Source organism: Emys orbicularis, chromosome 1 (genome assembly GCF_028017835.1).
Source record: "Emys orbicularis isolate rEmyOrb1 chromosome 1, rEmyOrb1.hap1, whole genome shotgun sequence".
Lineage (NCBI taxonomy): Eukaryota > Metazoa > Chordata > Testudines > Emydidae > Emys > Emys orbicularis.
This window is the reverse complement of record NC_088683.1, coordinates 356,541,892-356,562,337: the sequence shown is the minus strand read 5'-3', so window position 1 is coordinate 356,562,337 and position 20,446 is coordinate 356,541,892. Positions and strand designations below refer to the sequence as shown.

At 47.5% G+C, this 20,446-nt stretch overlaps 1 protein-coding gene across 1 annotated transcript; it reads left to right on the top strand.

The window, feature by feature from the left end:
- The first annotated feature begins 408 nt into the window (after nucleotides 1–408).
- Nucleotides 409–18,732, top strand: KLHL35 (kelch like family member 35). Its single transcript, XM_065423311.1, has 6 exons — nucleotides 409–1,298; nucleotides 8,429–8,613; nucleotides 10,320–10,438; nucleotides 14,712–14,900; nucleotides 17,366–17,554; nucleotides 18,544–18,732. Exons 1-6 carry the CDS (start codon nucleotides 409–411, stop codon nucleotides 18,730–18,732), a joined length of 1,761 nt encoding a protein of 586 aa, XP_065279383.1.
- The last annotated feature ends 1,714 nt before the right edge of the window (nucleotides 18,733–20,446 follow it).

Genomic DNA, 20,446 nt, shown 5'->3' with positions numbered 1-20,446 from the left:
AGGTAAGAGATTTCCTTTCTGCAAAACCATAGGGGTCTGTGCTTTGAGAGTAAGAGGATCTGAATTTTGGCCACTGTTCATTAAAGAACTAAAGCACATGCGTACATCCTGGTGGTTTGGTGGGAGTTAAGCATGTGCTTAAACCTAAGTATGTGGCTCAGTGCTTTGCTGAATCAGGGCCTTAATTCCTGCTGTTGCTATGAAGTTCCTTATGACCTGGTTACACCTGGAAAGTCCTAGGGAACTGCAGGTTTGTTGCAATGTTATGATGAGTGCATGCAACAAAATCTTTTAACTTAAGAGCAATTTTAGCCAATACTTAATGAGCTGATGTTAGTCACCAATAATTTGACAACTGTTTCATTGTGTTCCTTGCTCTTTCCCCTCCACCCCTGCCCTGAAATCAGGATGCATCGGCTGATAAAAGAAGAATCCAGCTACAGAACGAGCAGCCTTGAAAATGCAACTCGAGAGCAGAGCAAAGAAAAGTTGCACATGAAACTCTGCAGTGGGTCCTGCCATGCTGAGCAAATCCTCCAGACTCTGAACTCCTACCGGCAGAGCGGCATCTTCACGGACGTGGTGCTCTTGATTGATGGGCAGGAGTTCCCCTGCCATCGGGCCACCTTGTCAGCCAACAGCACTTACTTCCGGGCCATGTTCGGTGGTAGCCTCAAGGAAGGCCATCAAGACATCATCAACATCCAGAAGATCTCTGCCTCCACCATGAGCCTCCTCCTGGACTATATGTATGGGGGAAACATAGTCATTCAGGAAGACAATGTTGAAGACATCTTAGAGCTATCCAACTTACTTCAGATCTCCAAGCTCACAGATGCGTGTGTTACCTTCCTTGAAGGCCAGCTTCACCCATGCAACTGCTTGGGCATCCTGAAGTTCGCCGACTCATTCTCCATCACCTCCCTGGCTGAGAAGAGCAAGAGGTTTATGCTAGAAGGCTTCGTGGAGGTGTCATGTCATGAGGAGTTCCTGGAGCTGAGCGTGAAGGAGCTGGTCAAGTATCTGTCAGATGAGCAGCTGGTAGTCCCCAAGGAGGAAGTGGTCTTCGAAGCGGTGATGCGGTGGGTACGGCATGATGTTGCCACCAGGAAAGGAGCTTTGAAAGATCTCCTTGAGCACGTGCGCCTCCCTCTGCTGGATCCCATGTACTTCCTGGAAAAGGTTGAAATGGACGAGCTCATCCAGGACTCCAAGGAGTGCATCCCTTTACTGCACGAAGCACGGAAGTACTATATCCTTGGGAATGAAGTCAGCTCTCTGCGGTCAAGGCCTAGGAGGTAAAAACAGGAAACTGTCTCCTAAATCTGCATACCTGAGTCACAGATTCCTAGATACCAAGGTCAGAAGGGACCATTGTGATCATCTAGTCTGACCTCCTGTATAACTCAGCCCAAAATATTTCACCAGTAATTACATAGCAGGTGTGAGCAGGGGCCAGCTGAGGACACTCAGTTAGGGTGAAGTGCAAAGAATGGGGCAGACAAACCCCAAAGCTGGTGGATAATTCAATACTTAGATTCACCAAGCCAGCATAGAACAGCTTCTTTATTACCACACTCATTATTCAGAAGTCAATAATACAGTTCCCTTAAAGTACCCAGCCTCAGGCCTCCATCCAGGTACCCAAGTCAAATATAATGAAGATTTCTGAAAATCTTATTTCATCATATAAAAGAAAAGGTTCTACCAATCCCAAAGGATCGGACACGTTACCTCCCAGGTTATTGAATAGTCCAGATCTTACCCAAAATACACGCTTACAGCCAATTCTTATTAACTAAACTAAAATTTATTAAAAAAGAAAAGAGAGAGAGAGTATGGTTAAAAGGTCAATATACGTACAGACATGAGTTTAATTCTTGAGGTTCAGATACATAGCAGAGATGGTGCGCTTTGTCATTGCAAAGAGTTTTTTTAGAAATAGTTAATAGGTGATAGTCCAATGTCCAATATCACATTCAGGGTGGACCAGTCAGCACTGGGATCCCAATCTGGTGGCTTAAGCTTCCCCTAATGAAGCATCAAGCAGATCTGAGATGAACAGGATCAGGACCCAAAGATCTTTTATACAATGTCAAGCCGCCTTGGACACGTTGGAGTCCCTTGGGGAACAATAGGGAATCAGGATGACTTTGAAGTAGGTCCATCACCGGTACTTAGCTATACAAATTAACATAAGGCAATTTGCTTGTTCCTCCACCATTCACAGATTATTTGCTATACATTTCAAAGAGAGATGAACACAGCGATAGCCTGTGTTTACAATTCATTTCAATGCTAGGATGTTCTTTTGATCCCTGAATTATCAGAATACAGCATAGACAGGGACTGTTGATTCCATTGTCGACCATTACCCATATATATGTAAATACACAAACACTATGTCCCCAAGTGTCTTTAAGGGTTGAATATGAATCATTTATTCTGCAGGATGTTTAACCCTTTCTAGCCATGCATCACAGCAGGGAAAGATGCTTCTCTTCCCTGCAGTAAAGGAACATCATCCAGCCCAGTAGTCTTGGCTCTGAGAAGACTTAGCTAGTGGTGGTGGTTTATTTAAAAGTCCCTAAAATTCACATGAGCTATTTATACGGTTCCTCATGCTAATGCCTTCCTAAATTGCCTTTACTTAAATTGGAAAGGGCTCAAAAAAGAGAGCTACAAGAATGATTCAATGTCTGGAAAACCTGCCTTTGTGGTGCGACACTAATGAAGCTCAGTCTGATTAGTTTATCCGAGAGACGGCAAAGAGGTGACTTGGTCATGGTCTGCAGGCACGTTGCTGCTAGATGGGGAAGAGATTTCTGATAGTAGATGGCTCTTTAATCTAGCAGAAAAAGATGAGACCCAATGGCTGGAAGCTGAAGTGAGAAAAATCTGAGTAGAAGAAACACGCACAATTTCAACGGTGAGGTTAAATTAACCATCGGCACAAGTTACCACAGGTTGTGGTGGATTCTCCATCACTCTAGTTTTGATTTAAAGATAGGCTCTAGCTCAAACAAAAGTTGAAGGCTTAATGTGGAAGTTACTGGGTGATGTTCTCTGGCCCGTTTTATGCAGGAAGTTAGACTATATAATGGTCCCTTCTGATTCTAAAACTTTAACCCGTTGCCAGATACAGCTCTTTACTCCTATCTGGCTTCACTTGTACATCTGGAAAAGCTTCCCAAAGCAGGCTAATGTTGTTCTCCCCACATAGCAGAGAAGTTTCAGAGTAGCAGCCGTGTTAGTCTGTATCCACAAAAATAACAGGAGTACTTGTGGCACCTTAGAGACTAACAAATTTATTAGAGCATAAGCTTTCGTGGGCTACAACCCACTTCTTCGGATGCATATAGAGTGAAACATATATTGAGGAGATATATATACACACATACAGAGAGCATGAACAGGTGGGAGTTGTCTTACCAAGTCTGAGAGGCCAATTAAGTAAGAGAAAAAAGAAAAAAGAAAAAAAAGAAAAAAACTTTTGAAGTGATAATCAAGATAGCCCAGTACAGACAGTTTGATAAGAAGCAAGTGTGAGAATACTTACAAGGGGAGATAGATTCAATGTTTGTAATGGCTCAGCCATTCCCAATCCCTATTTAGCCCTGAGTTGATTGTGTCTAGTTTGCATATCAATTCCAGCTCAGCAGTCTCTCGTTGGAGTCTGTTTTTGAAGTTTTTCTGTTTTAAGATAGCCACCCGCAGGTCTGTCAAAGAATGGCCAGACAGGTTAAAGTGTTCTCCCACTGGTTTTTGAGTATTATGATTCCTGATGTCAGATTTGTGTCCATTAATTCTTTTGCGTAGAGACTGTCCGGTTTGGCCAATGTACATGGCAGAGGGGCATTGCTGGCACATGATGGCATATATCACATTGGTAGATGTGCAGGTGAACGAGCCCCTGATGGTATAGCTGATGTGATTAGGCCCTATGATGGTGTCACTTGAATAGATATGTGGACAGAGTTGGCATCGGGCTTTGTTACAAGGATAGGTTCCTGGGGCAGTGTTTTTGTTCAGTGATGTGTGGTTGCTGGTGAGTATTTGCTTTAGGTTGGGGGGTTGTCTGTAAGCGAGGACAGGTCTGTCTCCCAAGATCTGTGAGAGTAAAGGATCATCTTTCAGGATAGGTTGTAGATCTCTGATGATGCGCTGGAGAGGTTTTAGTTGGGGGCTGAAGGTGACAGCTAGTGGTGTTCTGTTATTTTCTTTGTTGGCCCTGTCTTGTAGGAGGTGACTTCTGGGTACTCGTCTGGCTCTGTCAATCTGTTTTTTCACTTCAGCAGGTGGGTATTGTAGTTTTAAGAATGCTTGATAGAGATCTTGTAGGTGCTTGTCTCTATCTGAGGGATTGGAGCAAATGCGGTTATATCTTAGAGCTTGGCTGTAGACAATGGATCGTGTGGTGTGTCCTGGATGGAAGCTGGAGGCATGTAGGTAAGTGTAGCGGTCAGTAGGTTTCCGGTACAGGGTGGTATTTATGTGACCATCGCTTATTAGCACAGTAGTGTCCAGGAAATGGACCGCTTGTGTGGATTGATCTAGGCTGAGGTTGATGGTGGGATGGAAATTATTGAAATCATGGTGGAATTCCTCAAGGGCTTCTTTTCCATGGGTCCAGATGATGAAGATGTCATCAATGTAGCGCAAGTAGAGTAGGGGCGTTAGGGGACGAGAGCTAAGGAAGCGTTGTTCTAAGTCAGCCATAAAAATGTTGGCATACTGTGGGGCCATGCGGGTACCCATAGCAGTGCCGCTGACTTGAAGGTATATATTGTCCCCAAATGTGAAATAGTTGTGGGTGAGGACAAAGTCACAGAGTTCAGCCACCAGGTTAGCTGTGACATTATCGGGGATACTGTTCCTGATAGCTTGTAGTCCATCTGTGTGTGGAATATTGGTGTAGAGGGCTTCTACGTCCATAGTGGCCAGGATGGTGTTTTCTGGAAGATCACCGATGGATTCTAGTTTCCTCAGGAAGTCAGTAGTATCTCGAAGATAGCTAGGAGTGCTGGTAGCGTAGGGTCTGAGGAGAGAGTCCACATAACCAGACAAGCCTGATGTTAGGGTGCCAATGCCTGAGATGATGGGGCGTCCAGGATTTCCAGGTTTATGGATCTTGGGTAGCAAATAGAATGTCCCTGGTCGGGGTTCTAGGCATGTGTCTGTACAGATTTGTTCCTGTGCTTTGTCAGGGAGTTTTTTTAGCAGATGGTGTAGTTTCTTTAGGTAATCCTCAGTGGGATCAGAGGATAATGGCCTGTAGAATGTGGTGTTAGAGAGCTGTCTATTCAAGTGACACCATCATAGGGCCTAATCACATCAGCTATACCATCAGGGGCTCGTTCACCTGCACATCTACCAATGTGATATATGCCATCATGTGCCAGCAATGCCCCTCTGCCATGTACATTGGCCAAACCGGACAGTCTCTACGCAAAAGAATTAATGGACACAAATCTGACATCAGGAATCATAATACTCAAAAACCAGTGGGAGAACACTTTAACCTGTCTGGCCATTCTTTGACAGACCTGCGGGTGGCTATCTTAAAACAGAAAAACTTCAAAAACAGACTCCAACGAGAGACTGCTGAGCTGGAATTGATATGCAAACTAGACACAATCAACTCAGGGCTAAATAGGGATTGGGAATGGCTGAGCCATTACAAACATTGAATCTATCTCCCCTTGTAAGTATTTCTCACACTTGCTTCTTATCAAACTGTCTGTACTGGGCTATCTTGATTATCACTTCAAAAGTTTTTTTCTTTTTTTTCTTTTTTCTTTTTTCTCTTACTTAATTGGCCTCTCAGACTTGGTAAGACAACTCCCACCTGTTCATGCTCTCTGTATGTGTGTATATATATCTCCTCAATATATGTTTCACTCTATATGCATCCGAAGAAGTGGGTTGTAGCCCACGAAAGCTTATGCTCTAATAAATTTGTTAGTCTCTAAGGTGCCACAAGTACTCCTGTTATTATAGCAGAGAAGGCTACTGGAGGTTCACAGTCTCAGAATGAGCTGGCCAAAATTTTTGGAATTTTGAAATTTCTATGAAAAAATTGGTCCAAAATTTTGAATTTTGGTGGAAAAAGGGCAACACTTTTCCGCACAATTTCTTTTGCAAATTTCCCCTTCTTCCCCCTCGTTTTCCCACTAACTATAGAATGGATCAAAAAAAATCAGAAGTTAAATAAAACGTAAGACCAAGTGTCCATCTTCTGCAATTTCCCCCTTTTGGTTTTCATTAGCTCTAGGCAGCGGGCGGGGTGCCACTGTTTATGGACAATCCTTTTGTGTTATTTTGAGTGGCTTTTAATTTAAGGGACAGGCACCCAAAGCACAGTGTGAGTGCAAGAAATATGACTGGAGAATCCCCTGCTCAGCATGCTAGGCCACACTGCTTCCCCAGAGCTGCAGCAACACTATCAGTGAGGGGCTACTGGAGGAATTGCTGTTTCATGCAGGGTGCCATCAGGCTGTGGAATTTACTGCCACAAGTCGCATGGATTTAAGTCAAATGGATTTTAAAAGGGGCAGGATCATTCCGTGGACAATGATAGCATTGTAATTATATGTGCTGAGTGACGAGTAATCAAATCGCATGCCTGAGGGTATCAGCTGCTTTCATAGAATCGTAGGACTGGAAGGGTCCTCGAGAGGTCGTCTAGTCCAGTCCCCTGCACTCATGGCAGGACTAAGTATTATCTAGATCCTCCCTGGCAGGTGTTTGTCCAACCTGCTCTTAAAAATCCCCAGTGATGGAGATTCCACAGCCTCCCTGGCAATTTATTCCAGTGCTCAACCACCCTGACAGTTAGGAACTTTTTCCTAAAGTCCAACCTAAACCTCCCTTGCTGCAATTTAAGCCCATTGCTTCTTGTCCTGTCCTCAGAGGTTAAGGAGAGCAATTATTCTCCCTTCTCCTTGGAACAACCTTTTATGTACTTGAAAACTGTTATCGTGTCCCCTCTCCGTCTTCTCTTCTCCAGACTAAACAAACCTAAATGTTTCAATCTTCCCTCATAGGTCATGTTTTCTAGACCTTTAATCATTTTTGTTGCTCTTCTCTGGACTTTCTCCAATTTGTCCACATCTTTCCTGAAATGTGGCATTCCAAACTAGATTCAATACTCCAGTTGAGGTCTAATCAGCATGGAGTAGAGCAGAAGAATTACTTCTTGTGTCTTGCTTACAACACACCTGCTAATACAGCCCAGAATTTGATGTTTGCTTTTTTTTTTTTTTGCAACAGTGTTACACTGTTGATTCATATCTGCAGTACTCAGTCATTTCCCTTTCTGTATGTGTGCAACTGATTTGTTCCTTCCTAAGTGGAGTACTTTGCATTTGTCCTTATTGAATTTCATCCTACTTACTTCAGACCATTTCTCCACATCATTCTGAATTTTAATCCTATCGTCCAAAGCACTTGCAACCCCTCCCTGCTTGGCATTGTCCATAGGAGTCAGGAGGGAGTCCCGCTATCTGTTGCATTGCACAGATTGACTGGGGGATTTAGTTTGTTCTGTTTTTCACTGAAGCAGCGAGTATGGGCGGCTGATGGGCAAGGGTCTGATCTGGGATGGCAAACCTTGTGTTCCGTCCAAACTCTCAAGACTGATTGCTGCTGCAGCGTGTTCTGACACTTGTCTACGGGAATCAGCCTGGAGGCAGGGAATTGAACTCTCAAGTCCTGAGCTACCACCCCAATCATCCTTCCCCCGCCCCCTCCGTTAACCAGTTGGCTGGAGTTTCCCTCCTTCCATTTTTATTTTATTGCTAGCTAGTACAGCAGCTGCAGTGTGTCAATTCTAATCTCTTCTGGCAGTGAGTTTGCCATGGGCCAGCTGCCAAGAAAGCTCTGTCTCCTATGGTCACTGGTCTCGCTCCTGAGGCTGGCAGCTTTCTTGGTCATGAGGAACATGACTGTCAGGAGAGGCAATGATCCCAGAGTGGGGACTTCAGGTAGCTGGGCCGATCCTGTGGAGAGTTTTGAAGATCACGAGCAACACTTTTAACTTTGACTCTATTTAACAGAAGCTGGACAACGCCTTTGAACTGCACAAACCCATAATAAAGACAACTCCTGCCCCAGAGAGCTTACAATCTAAATAGTGAAGGTGGACAAAGGCTGGGAGGGGAAATTGAGTGACAGGTGAAGTGACTTGCCCAAGGTCACCCAGAAAGTCAGTGGCAGAGTTGGGAATAGAACCCAGGTCTCCTGACTCTCAATCCAGTGCCATATCCACTAGATAACACTGCCTATCCCAATGGGACTCCTCATGGTAATAGGTATCATAGTGCTTTCTACCAGACAATACGGTAGGAGGATGAAGCTTGGAGCACGACAATAGATCAGAAAGTTGGGACTGTTGCTTTAATATTTATCCATGTGTTTCTCATTCTAGGTTCATGGAATTAGCAGAGGTCATAGTAGTTATAGGCGGCTGTGATAAGAAAGGCCTCTTGAAGCTCCCCTTCACTGATATGTACCACCCGAAGAGCAGGCAGTGGACAGCTCTCTCTAGCGTGCCAGGGTACACCAAATCGGAGTTTGCAGCCTGCACCCTAAAGAATGACGTGTATATATCAGGTGAGAAACCCCGCAACAGCCCCACAGCTACCCTTCCAAGCATTTCTTAGAGAAACGGCCGATTCAGGCGCCGTGCTGCTCTCCTCTCCAGCTGCAGTGTCACCCGGGTCTGTTACCCGTGTGCGTCTAGGACCTATCTCAGAGTATGCTATGCAGGTCTGTGTTTTTCTGCTCTTGTCACACCGTAGTGGTTAGCAGTGTTCCTTGTACTTAGAGTTGGAAATGTAAGCGGCCGAGAATTCATTCTTAATATATCATCTTGGCCATAGGTTCGTAGATGTTAAGGCCAGAAGGACCTTTGTGATCATCTAGTCTGACCGCTATAGAACTTGCCCAAAATAATTCCTAGAGCAGAGCTTTTAGAAAAACCTCCAATCTTGGCTTATAAATTGTCAGTGATGGAGAATCCAGCACGTCCCTTGGTAAATTGTTCCAATGGTTAATTACTCTCACTGTTAAAAACTTACACCTTATTTCCAGTCTGAATTTGTCTAGCTTCAATTTCCAGCCACTGGACCATGTTAGACCTTTCTCTGCTAGATTGAAGAGCCCATTATTAAATATTTGTTCCCCATGTAGATGCTTAGACTGTTACCTCTTAACCTTCTCTTTGTTAATCTAAGCAGATTGAGCTCCTTGAGTCTCACTATTAGGCATTTTTTCTAATCCTTTAATCGTTCTTGTGGCTCCTCTATGAACCCTCTATTTGTCAACATCCTTCTTGAATTGTGGGCACCGGACCTGGGCACAGGATTCCAGCAGGGGGATCACACCAGTGCCAAACACAGAAGTAAAATAACCCCTCTGCTCCTACTCGAGATTCCTCTGTTTATGCATCCCAAGATCGCATTCGCTCTTTTCACCACCATGTCACTGCTAATGCTATGTTTGGCTCCCCACATCCAGCAACGTTATTCCTCCACACGTCCATCGTTAGCCATTCTGGCTGTAGCAACCCGAGAAGATCAGGGCAATCCTGTGCCTACCACGACACACAGACCTCTTCAACCACCCAAGAGCATGCTTGTGGTTGAGGCACCTGTTGTGGGCTTATTTGCCCTGCCCAGATTTCTCCGCAATGTCGATGTGGCATGAAGAATGGTCTGCAGCTGGCAACAGAAAGCAGTCTGTTATAACGGACCCAACCCTGCAGGTACCTGGCTTTGATTTACTACGGTGCTCATGGGTCCTTCTGAACCGATTTTTCAATGGGCCTGGGTCAACGTGCAGCCGGCCTTCACTCCTGGGGCCAACGAGAGGACCCTGCATGCGGCTGTGGCCAAAGACCAACAACGTCTCACATCGCTCATGACTGCTTTTGGACCAGATTGGATGGTGGTCGGAGGGCTCTGTGCTCCGCTGAGGAGGCTGCCGCAAATTGGGTTGGCCAGCTCCGCACCCGATAAGAACGACCACAGCGTCACACTGGAAGGTCGCATTCTGCTGATTATCCACCGCACCCCCCAATCTGTTTTCGGAGTCCCTGCTTCTCAGGATAGTCCCCCATCCTGTAAGGATGGCCAACATTCTTTGAGCCTTTTCTTTCTCCTCCTTTTCCACCTTCTGCCTCTACAAGCGAGATCCCTACGTCAGGCACTACATCACTGCATGGTGGTGTTTGTCATTTACATTAAGCTGCCTCAGGGCCCCTCGGTTCTGGGTGGCTCTCCCCTTGACGGCCTGGGGCCTCTCTGTCTGTCTTCCAGGAGGGCACATCAACAGCAGCGACGTTTGGGTGCTGAGCTCCCAGCTGAACGTCTGGATCAAAGTTGCCTGTCTGCACAAGGGCAGATGGAGACACAAAATGGCGACTCTTCAGGGCAAGGTACATACTTCATTCCCCTCAGTCGGCAGTTTGGTGTTATAGACTATCGACCAAACCTAGTAACTGAGGCTTCGGCATAGGTGCTCGACCCGACTCTGCCCTGCCCCGCCCCCATTCCAACCCTTTCCCCAAAGTCCCCACCCCAACTCCGCCCCCTCCCTGCCCCTATCTGACTCCTTCCCCAAATCCCAGCCCCGGCCCCGCCTCTTCCCCACCTCCTCCCCTGAATGCGCCATGTTCCCGCTCCTCCCATCTCCCTCCTGGAGCTTCTTATGCTGTGAGCTGTTTTGCGGTGGCAAGCGCTGGGAGGTAGGCAGAGGAGCGGGGACGCAGCGCGCTCAGGGGAGGAGGCAGGGCAGAGGTGAGGTGGGTTGGGGGGGCGGGGAGGGGGGAGCTTGTCTGCTGGTGAGTGCAGAGCACCCATTAATTTTTCCCCATGGGTGCTCCAGCCCCGGAGCACCCACAGAGTCGGCGCCTATGGGCTTCGGCACTCATTCCTCCTCCCACGGTAACAGCAGATAACATAGGAACATGTGACAGGTCCCATGGGAAGAAAATCTAAAGGAATACAGGAGAGCTGGCAGCATAGGCACCGACTCCGTGGGTACTCCGGGGCTGTGCACCCATGGGAAAAAAATAGTAGGTGCTCAGCATCCCCTGGCGGCCCTGCTAATCACCTCCTCCCCCTCCCCCTAGCACCTCCCACCCACTGTGGATCAGCTGTTCAGCAGCGTGCAGGAGGCTCTGGGGGTGAGGGTGGGGCACGCTCAGGGGAGGGGCAGAATGGGGCAGGAAAAGGCAGAGCAGGGGCAGGAAGAGGTGGGGCTGGGGTGGGGCCTTGGGGGAAGGGCTGGAGTGGGGGTGAGGCCTGGAGCAGAGTGGGGATTGAGACCCCCGGGGAAATGAGGAAGCTAGCACCTGTGTCTGGCAGTCTTTCAAGGAGACAATTTTAAAGGCACAACTGCACACTATCCCCCTGGGAGGGGAAGATAGGGAGAATAAGATGACGACAATATGGCTCCATGAAGAGCTCTTTAATTACTAGAAAGTCACCACAAAGTAGTAACATGGACGAATTGCTCAGGAGGAGTACAAAAGAAAAGCATGAGCATTTAGGGACAGAATCAGACAGGCTAGGGTACCCAGAGAGTTACACCTAGAAAGGGACATAAAAGGAAATAAGAAGAAGTTACTTAAAGCTTCAGTCTTCACTAATAAGGTTAATGGTGACCAGATACTCCACACAATTAATATTGACAACCAGGGGGAAAGAACGCAAGCCAAAATAGGGAAAGAACGGTTTAACAAATATTTAGATAAATGAACGTATTCAAGTTGACAGGGCCTGATGAAATTCATTCTAGGATGCTTAAGGAATTAGCTAAAGCAATCGCGTAACCATTAGCAATTATCTTTGAGAATTCATGTAGGCCGGGTGAGGTCCCAGAGGACTGGAGAAGAACAAACATAGATGGTATCTTTAAAAGGGGGACCAAAGGCCTTATAGACCAGTCATCCTAACTGTGACACCTAGAAAGGCACTGGAACAAATGATTAAACAATCGATTTGTAAGCACCTAGAGGATAATAGGGTTATAAGAAATAGCCAGCATGGATTTCTCAAGAGTAAATCATGCCAAACCAACCTAATGTCCTTCTTTGACAGGGTTACTGGTCTAGCGGATAGTGGGGAATCAGTAAAATATAAGAATGGCCATACTTTTTTTTTTTTTTTTTTATATGGAGATACACCTATCTCATAGAGCTGGAAGGGACCCTGAAAGGTCATCAAGTCCAGCCCCCTGCCTTCACTAGCAGGACCAAGTACTGATTTTGCCCCAGATCCCTAAATGGTCCCCTCAAGGACGGAACTCACAATCCTGGGTTTAGCAGGCCAGTGCTCAAACCACTGAGCTATCCCTCCCTCTAAGTCAGACCAATAGCCCATCTAGCCTAGCATCCTGTCTTCTGACAGTGGCCAATGGCAGGTGCCCCAGAGGGAGTGAACAGAACAGGTAATCATCAAGTGATCCATCCCCTGTCGCCCATTCCCAGCTTCTGACATATGGAGGTTAGGGACGCCTGGAGCATGAGGTTGTCTCTCTGATCCTCTTGGCTAATAGCTGTTGATGGACCTGTCCTCCATAGATGTGGTATAGCTTGATTTTCGTATGGCTTTTGACACAGACCCACATGCTGGTCTCATAAACAAACTACAAAATGTGGTTGAGATGAAATTACTATAAGGTGGGTGCACAAGTGATTGAGAGACTGTACTCAGAGTAGTTATTAAATGCTCACTGTCAAACTGAGAGGGCGTATCTACTGGGGTCCACTCCTGGGTCCAGTACTAGTCAATATTTTCATTAATGACTTGGATAATGGAGTGGCGGAGAGTATGCTCATAAAGTTTGTGGATGACACCAAGCCTGCAAGGCTTGCAAGCAGATGGGATTAGAATTTAAAATGACCTTGACAAACTGGAGAATTGGTCTGAAATCAACAAGATGAAATTCAAGAAAGACAAGTGCAAAGTACTTCACTTAAGAAGGAAAAATCAAATGCACCACTACAACATGGGTGATAACTGGCTAGGTAGCAACAGAGCTGAAAAGGATCTGGGCATTATAATGAATCACAAAATAAATGAGCATGAACAATGTGATGCAGTTGCAAAAAAGGCTAATCTCATTCTGGGGTGTATTAACAGGAGTGTCGTACGTAAGATGTGGGAAGTAATTATCTCACTCTACTCGGCACTGGTGAGGCTTCAGCTGGAGCGTCTAATTCTTGGTGCCCCACTTTAGGAAAGATGTGGATAAATTGGAGAGTTCAGAGGAGAACAACAAAAATGATAAAAAGTTTGGAAAACCTGATCTGTGAGGAAAGGTTTAAAAACAAAACAAAACTTGGCATGTTTAGTCTTGAGAAAGGAAGACCAAGGCGGGGAGCTGATAAGTCTTCGACTAGGCTAAGGGCTGTTATAAATGGGATGGTGATCACTCCACTGCCACTGGAGGCAGGACAAGAAGAAAGGGGCTTAATCTGCAGCAAGGGAGATTTAGATTAGATATTAGGAAAATCTTTTCTAACTATGTGGATAGTTAAACTCTGAATTAGGTTTCTAAGGGAGGTTGTGAAATCCCCACCTTTGGAGGTTTTTAAGACCAGGTTGGACAAACACCTGTCAGGGCTGGTCTAGGTTTACTTGGTTCTGCCTCAGTACAGGATTAGGGGACCTCTCAAGGTCCCTTCCAGCCTGACATTTCTATGATTCTGTGTGATAGCGGCCGTCACTTCTGTCTCTGTGAGAATACAGCTGGGCTGTAGGAATTCCTTCACTCCTCCTGGCTATATGATATAGGAGAACAGAACAATTCTGCTATCGAAGCCAATGACAAAAATCTCTGTGTTTGATCAGGCGCTTAGTGTTGCTTAAATGGCCTACTATAAAATCTGATACTTGTAACAATAAAATATATAATTGAAGGGTACAGAGCTATGTTGTTAGAAAGCTGGACTCGATCTTTGTGTGCAAAACATGCAGCCCAGAGGTTTAAAAATGGTGCATCCTGTTGCTCACCTTGTGGAGTTTAAGGTGTGGGTTTTTCCTCTGTCCTGGTTCCCCTCAGTCACACCGTAACAGGGCAGATCACCTCCTGTGTGCTCCCTTGTGGCCAGAGATGGTGCTGCAGCACTCTGCCTCAGTTTCCCCTCTTCTTCACGGCCCCATAAGAACGCCAGATAGAAATTCTTCTCCAGGTCATCAGTGCCCTTCCTGGGGGCTGGATTTATTAAATTAACAAAAATTCCAAATAAAAGTGCTCAAAGCCCCATCCAGCCCATGCTCCTGGTTTTCCCACTCGGGGGTGTCCCTTTTCCTTAAAGACTGAGGAATCTCTGCTGGAGCCTGCTTACACCCAGCAGCTGTTGTACTCTGTTTTGATCTCCCTGAGCAACTCCCTTTCCAGGAAGCTTCTTGCTGCTCTTTGTAGGGCAATCCCCTAATCCTTGCCCAAGTGTGCCTCAGGAGTAACTAGCATTGGGTGATTCCAGGCCTCTATGGGCAAGCCGCTCTGTTCTATCTACACTCCTTCCTGCTAATAGTTCACTCTGCACTCTAGCTGTTTGTCTCTTTTCCAGGCCCCAAGGCAGCTTTTGCACATGCCCCTATGGGATCGTTATGCCCAGTACCAGGTGTCTGATTCTGTATCCCAGTGCCCCTCCCTCCCGATATGATTTCTGCCGACTGACTCTGCTCCTTCCACGGCAGATCTACGCAGTGGGGGGGTTTGACGGCTTTTACCGCCTGGCCAGCGTGGAATGCTACGATACGTTCTCCAACAGCTGGTCGGCTGTCGCCCCTTTGCTGGAAGCGGTGAGCTCGGCGGCTGTGGTCCCCTGTCTGAACAAGCTCTACGTGATTGGGGGCGCTGTGGATGACAGCGCAAACACAGACAAGGTACGGTGAGGATAAAGGGAAAGCTCAGCGAGTTTGCTTTGGTTGAGACGTCTTGTAAACAAGGAGCGGGAGGGTGTGACTCCGTTGTTTTCAGGTGCTTCCTCAGTGCCCACTTCTCCAGCTGTGATGTTGCCTGACCTGTTTGTGGTTGTAGTAGGGGAGAGCTGTCTAGTGGTTAGAGCAGAGGACTGGCCGTCAAGTCGCCTGGGTTTCATTCCTTGCTTATTGTGTGACCTTGGGCAAATCGCTCACTTTTTGTTCATCAGTTTCCCTATCTGTAACAAGGCGATAATATTGACTCTGCCTACCTCATTATTGTTGTTGTTTGGACTGCAGTCATGCCTAGGATCCCTAGTCATGGGCCAGGACCCCATTGTGCCAGGTGCTGTACAAATACCGAACTGACAGTCCCTGCCGCCCCGAAGCATTTACAATACAGGTTACACCTCACGGGGAGCTGTCTCTCACAGGCTGGCTCTTTAAGGGGAGGTGGACCCAGCCTCATCTATGGCTGATGAGCCTCTTTCCCGCAGAGACTGATCCAGTCGTTATCGAAGCCTGCAAGTGGCTAAGCTGGAAAGGAGAACTTCAGGAGGGAGGCAGGCTCCTGTGGCAGGCCCTGGAGCTGGGGAGAGACGTGCAAGGGGAGAGGCCTCTGGGCCCCTGCAGAAGACCCCTGGGTCAGGGGGAAGACCAGCTTTATATGGGGAACTGAGGTTGAACTGTTGGATTGTGTCTGAAGAATAGACTGTGCCCTGAAGGATGCACGGGCCTGTGGTGTTAGCCCTCTCGGGGTGGGGGACAGGCCAGCAGCCTGCAGGCTGTGATTGATGAACGTTACAAAGCGTTCTTGTAATAAAATATTAGCATACCTCTGTGAGTGCAGAGGTCCGCGGTGCTGTCCGCATACAAAACTAACCCCCGTCCGAACCCTATTTCAAATAGACAAGCCCTGCTCTGCCTGTAATACCACAGACGCGTGGGTCTCTCAGGGTAGGTCCACATTGCAATTAAAAACTCACAGCTGGCCAGTGCCGGCTGACTCTGTCTTGTGAGGCTCGGGCTAAGGGGCTGTTTAACTGCAGTGTAGACGTTTTGACTCAGGCTGTGGCCCGGGCTCTAGGACCCTGCAAGGTGGGAGGATCCCAGAGCCCGAGCCCCCGTCTACACTGAAATTAAACAGCCCAAGCCCGAGGCAGCTGGCACGGGCCAGCCGTGGGTGTCTAATTGCAGTGTAGACCTACCCGCAGTGGCATACAGTGGATTATGGGCATGTTCAGAGTGTTTCAGATGATCACTCTGCTTATTCCTTGGGGATTATCTGACTGGGGAAGGCCTCTACACACCAGATATGCTGCTCCAGGACTCGCTCGTTAATAGTTGTCATTATATTAATAAGACATTCTCAGCACTTTTTATCTTCAGTTCACCTTACAGACATGGAACTAATCTAACCAGATGCACACACGCCCCTGCGGGAGGCAGGCATTATCCCCATTTTACAGACTGGCAATTGCAAGGCAGAGGCCTAAATTTTCAAATGTCCACTGGCTCTGGGTATTTTATTTTTCAGGGGGCCAACTTGACACTTACAGGCCTGATTTGTTTTCCAAAGGTGCTGAGGGCTCACAGCTCCCTTTGAATTCTTTTGGAGGTGCAGATGCTCTGTACTTCTGAAAATCGGGCCTCTTAAGGCATCTGGTTGGCCCCCCAAAATTAGTGGATACTTCTGAAATAACTGAAGTCTAAGGGCCACATTTTTAAAGGCATGTAGGCACTTAACTCCCATTGGTTTCGTTGGGGGTTAGGCACCTCAATACCTTTACAAATCTGGGCCTAAGTGACTTGCCTGAAATCACAGAGTGAATCAGTGTCAGAGCCAAGAACTGAAACCAGGTGTCCTGACTCCCAAGTCCTGTTCTCTGTCCACTGCACCATGCTCCTTCTCCATTTATTCATTTGTTGATAGATGCACAGCAAGGCGTTGGCTCAAAGGGACTGTGCCATCAGCGTGTGTTGGGCATAGGCACTGACTCCGTGGGTGCTTCAGGGCTGAATCACCCAGAGAAAAAAATTGTGGGTGCTCAGCACCCACCAGCCACTGCTGTTCGACAGCAACGCTGATCAGCTGATAGGTGGTGACACCAAACAGCTGTTTGGTGGCTCAGGGAGGGGCTTGGGGGAGGGTGGAGACCAGCGAGTGGGGCCTTGGGGACGAGGCAGGAAGAGGAGCGAGGGCAAGGCCTTTGGGGAAGGGGCAGAGTGGGGGCGGGAAGAGGCGGAACAAAGGAAGGGTCTTGGGGGGAGGGGGGCGGGACCTCAGGGCAGAGCAGGGGTGGAGCACCCTTGGGGAAAAGTCAAAGTCGGTGCCTATGGTGTTGGGTTTTAGTTACTGGGATTTTGCCTGAGCAGGGACACCACGAGAGTCTGTGTTTCAATAGCTGATTTCCTATTTCTCCTCCCAGCTCCAGTGCTATAATCCCGAGGAGAACAAATGGACATTCCTGTCTCCCACCCCCTTCTATCAGAGGTGCATTAATGCTGTCTCCTTGGACAACATGATCTACGTTGTGGGTGGACTCCTGAGTAAAATCTTCTGCTACGATCCCAGAACAGACACCTGGAGAGAAGTGGCCACTCTCCCAGGACCTCTGGTAAGGAGAAATTTCAGTACGAGGCTCTGAACTTCACCTCATTCTCTAGAATATCCTCTGTGAACATGAGAATCTTTGCAGAAGTTTAAAGACAAGGTGCTAAGAGCTCTGACCCTAATCCAGTAAAAACACTTAAGTACATGCTTAAATTCAAGCATGTAAATAGTCACTGCTCCACACCAAAGCTGGCTGAAATTTTTTGGCAATACATATATTTTATTTTTAAATGAAAAATGGCTTTTTCATCTAGAATGAACATTTTCATTTTGGTAAACATTTTCTGATTTTTTTAAATGGGGGGGGAGGGAAACTGAATTTTGTTTTTGGTAGAACTATGTAGGTTGCGGTAAAAAAAAATTGGTTTTTGATAAGACAAAAATTCAGATTTGTTTTTCATTTGGGGGGGAAAAGAAAAACCTGAACATTTTTCATTTAAAATAAATTTTAAAAAAAGTCAGATTTCTTATTGCTGAAAATGCGGTAAGAAATTAAAAAAAATATGTATTTCTATTCAAACAAACCAAAACCCCGTTGACTCTTTTCAACCAGCTCTACTCAGCAGCTTGCATGAGTAAGCCCGAAGTGCAGTGAATTTCCCGTGGAGATGACAGACTGCCTTATTGCACCTCTTGTGAGCATCTGCTAGTTCTGAGAAGCACAGTATAGAACAGAAAAGATCACATCACTCGGTTCAGGCAGGACCTCCCGTGTTTGCTCTCTAGACATCCATAAAAATCCAAAAGCATTGCCCAGAAACAGCCCTCTTGACCCCCAGGGGCTCACAACATCCAGGCCCCAGACCTCCTGTTTTCTGCTTACCCCTCTTTCCCTCCCTGCTAGATGTGTGATCTCACAGCTAGACAGGTCCGAGCGGAGTCAGTTGAGACCAGAGCATGATCCCCACTTTGTTCCTTGTTAAACCTCCCCTTTGAGGCTTGTTGTACGAAGCTGGGAGAGATGCCCTCACCTCTCTTTCCTCCCCTCTGCAGGAGAGCTGTGGGGTGACGGTGTGCGGTGGGAAGATCTACATCCTGGGCGGCCGGGATGAGAATGGGGAAGGCACGGACAAAGCTTTCACCTTTGACCCAGCGACGGGGAACGTGGCGCAGCAGCCCCCGCTGCAACGCTGTACCAGTTACCACGGCTGCGTTACCGTTCTCCAGCGCGTGAGCAGATGACCCTGCCGCTTCCTTCCCCTCCCCAGGAAGAATCCCCCTGGAGAAGGCAGTTACCCTCAGTGCCAAAAAATGACCCTCTGTCCTGTTCATTACTGTTATGTGCCAGTCTATGTGGAAGAGCAACGTCAAGTGACCAGTGCAGGCATGCTGTGGCTGTGAGGCACCAGCCAGAAGGGAGGTGGGGGTGAGGGTGAGGGGAGTCGCGACTGCAAATATTAAGTAACTGCTGTCATTGTTTTGGTGGAGGTGAATGCTGCTTTGTGCTGGGGGAGGAGCAGGGCCGGCTCTAGGCACCAGCAAAACAAGCTGGTGCTTGGGGCGGCAAATTTTTAGGGGCGGCATGGCCGGCGTCAGAATGCCACCCCTGCCGTCCCTAAAAATGTGCCCCGGCCGCCCTAGCTCACCTCCGCTGCTGCCACTCGCACGCCACGGCGTGCAAAACAGCTGATTCGCGCGCCGCTGCTCACCCTCCCTCCCAGGTTTGAGAGCCTGGGAGGGAGGGGGAGACTCCGAGTGGCCGCGGCGCGCGCGCCGCTTCTCCCCCTCCCTCCTAGGCTTGAGAGCATGGGGGGAGGAGGCAGGGCTGGGGATTTGGGGAAGGGGCGGAATTGAGGTGGGGCCGGGGGGTGGGGTAAGAAAAAAACGGAGGGGAGAGGGGGGGCAAAATTGTTTTTGCTTGGGGGGGCAAAAATCCTAGAGCCGGCCCTGGGGAGGAGGGATGTGGGCAGTGTATAACGTGCAGGGCAGGGAACACTGTGCTAAGACCAGTAGGTCTCAAGTAAAGCTCGTTGGCAACTTTTGGACAAAACATTTTTATTTTTTTTGGTCGGAACCAAAACCGTTGGCAAAACGGCGTCTGATTCGACAGAGCTCCAACTCTGAAAACTTTCGGTTTAAAAAAAGGAAAGTTCCATTTGTTCCAGACTAAGTGAATTTTTGCTGTAAATTTTAGTCAGTTTACACACACACACACACACTCTGAACAAAACGTTTTGAAATTATAGAAACCGTTAAAATGCCCTGAAGTAATTTTATTTTATTATTATTATTTATTATTTTTCAATTTGTGGAATTTTTTGAGATTTTTTTGCCCTTTTTTATATCCCAATTTGGGATGGGGGAAAACATTTCAAAATCCCCAAAATTCTCATGGGCCAGTCTGAAGTCGTTTCAAGTATCCGAAAGGTATCCGATTCTATTGAATGACCTTTAATCAGCTCAGCCCTACCAGGGATCTGCTTAAGACAAGAAAGGTTCCACTATAGATTCCAGTTTCCCAGTTCATTACAACCTGAGGCCTTGATCCTGCAGAGATGTCTGCACATGCAACCCAGTGGTAAGGTTAAGATTCTGTCCTGGGTACTTTTAGTAAAAGTCAGGGACAATAAACAAAAATTCACGGAAGCCTCTCCCTGATTTTTCCTAAAAACACCTGGAGGGGAGGGGGGACAAACAGAGCGCTGCTGGGGTTTGCAGCTGCTCAGCCTCGCTGCTGCTTCTGCGTCAGGGGCTGACCCAGATGGGCTGATCCAACTCTGGCTGCTGCTCTGGCGGGCCAGGGACCGCTGCTCAGCTGTTCCGGCAGCCCCCGGGGCTGACCACCAGACCACGGTTCCAGTTGCCCTGGAATCCATGACTGCTGTGACGGAATTGTATCCTTACCCATTGGTCAAGGTGTGTTATGTCTCCCTCTGATTCCAATCCACAGCGGGTC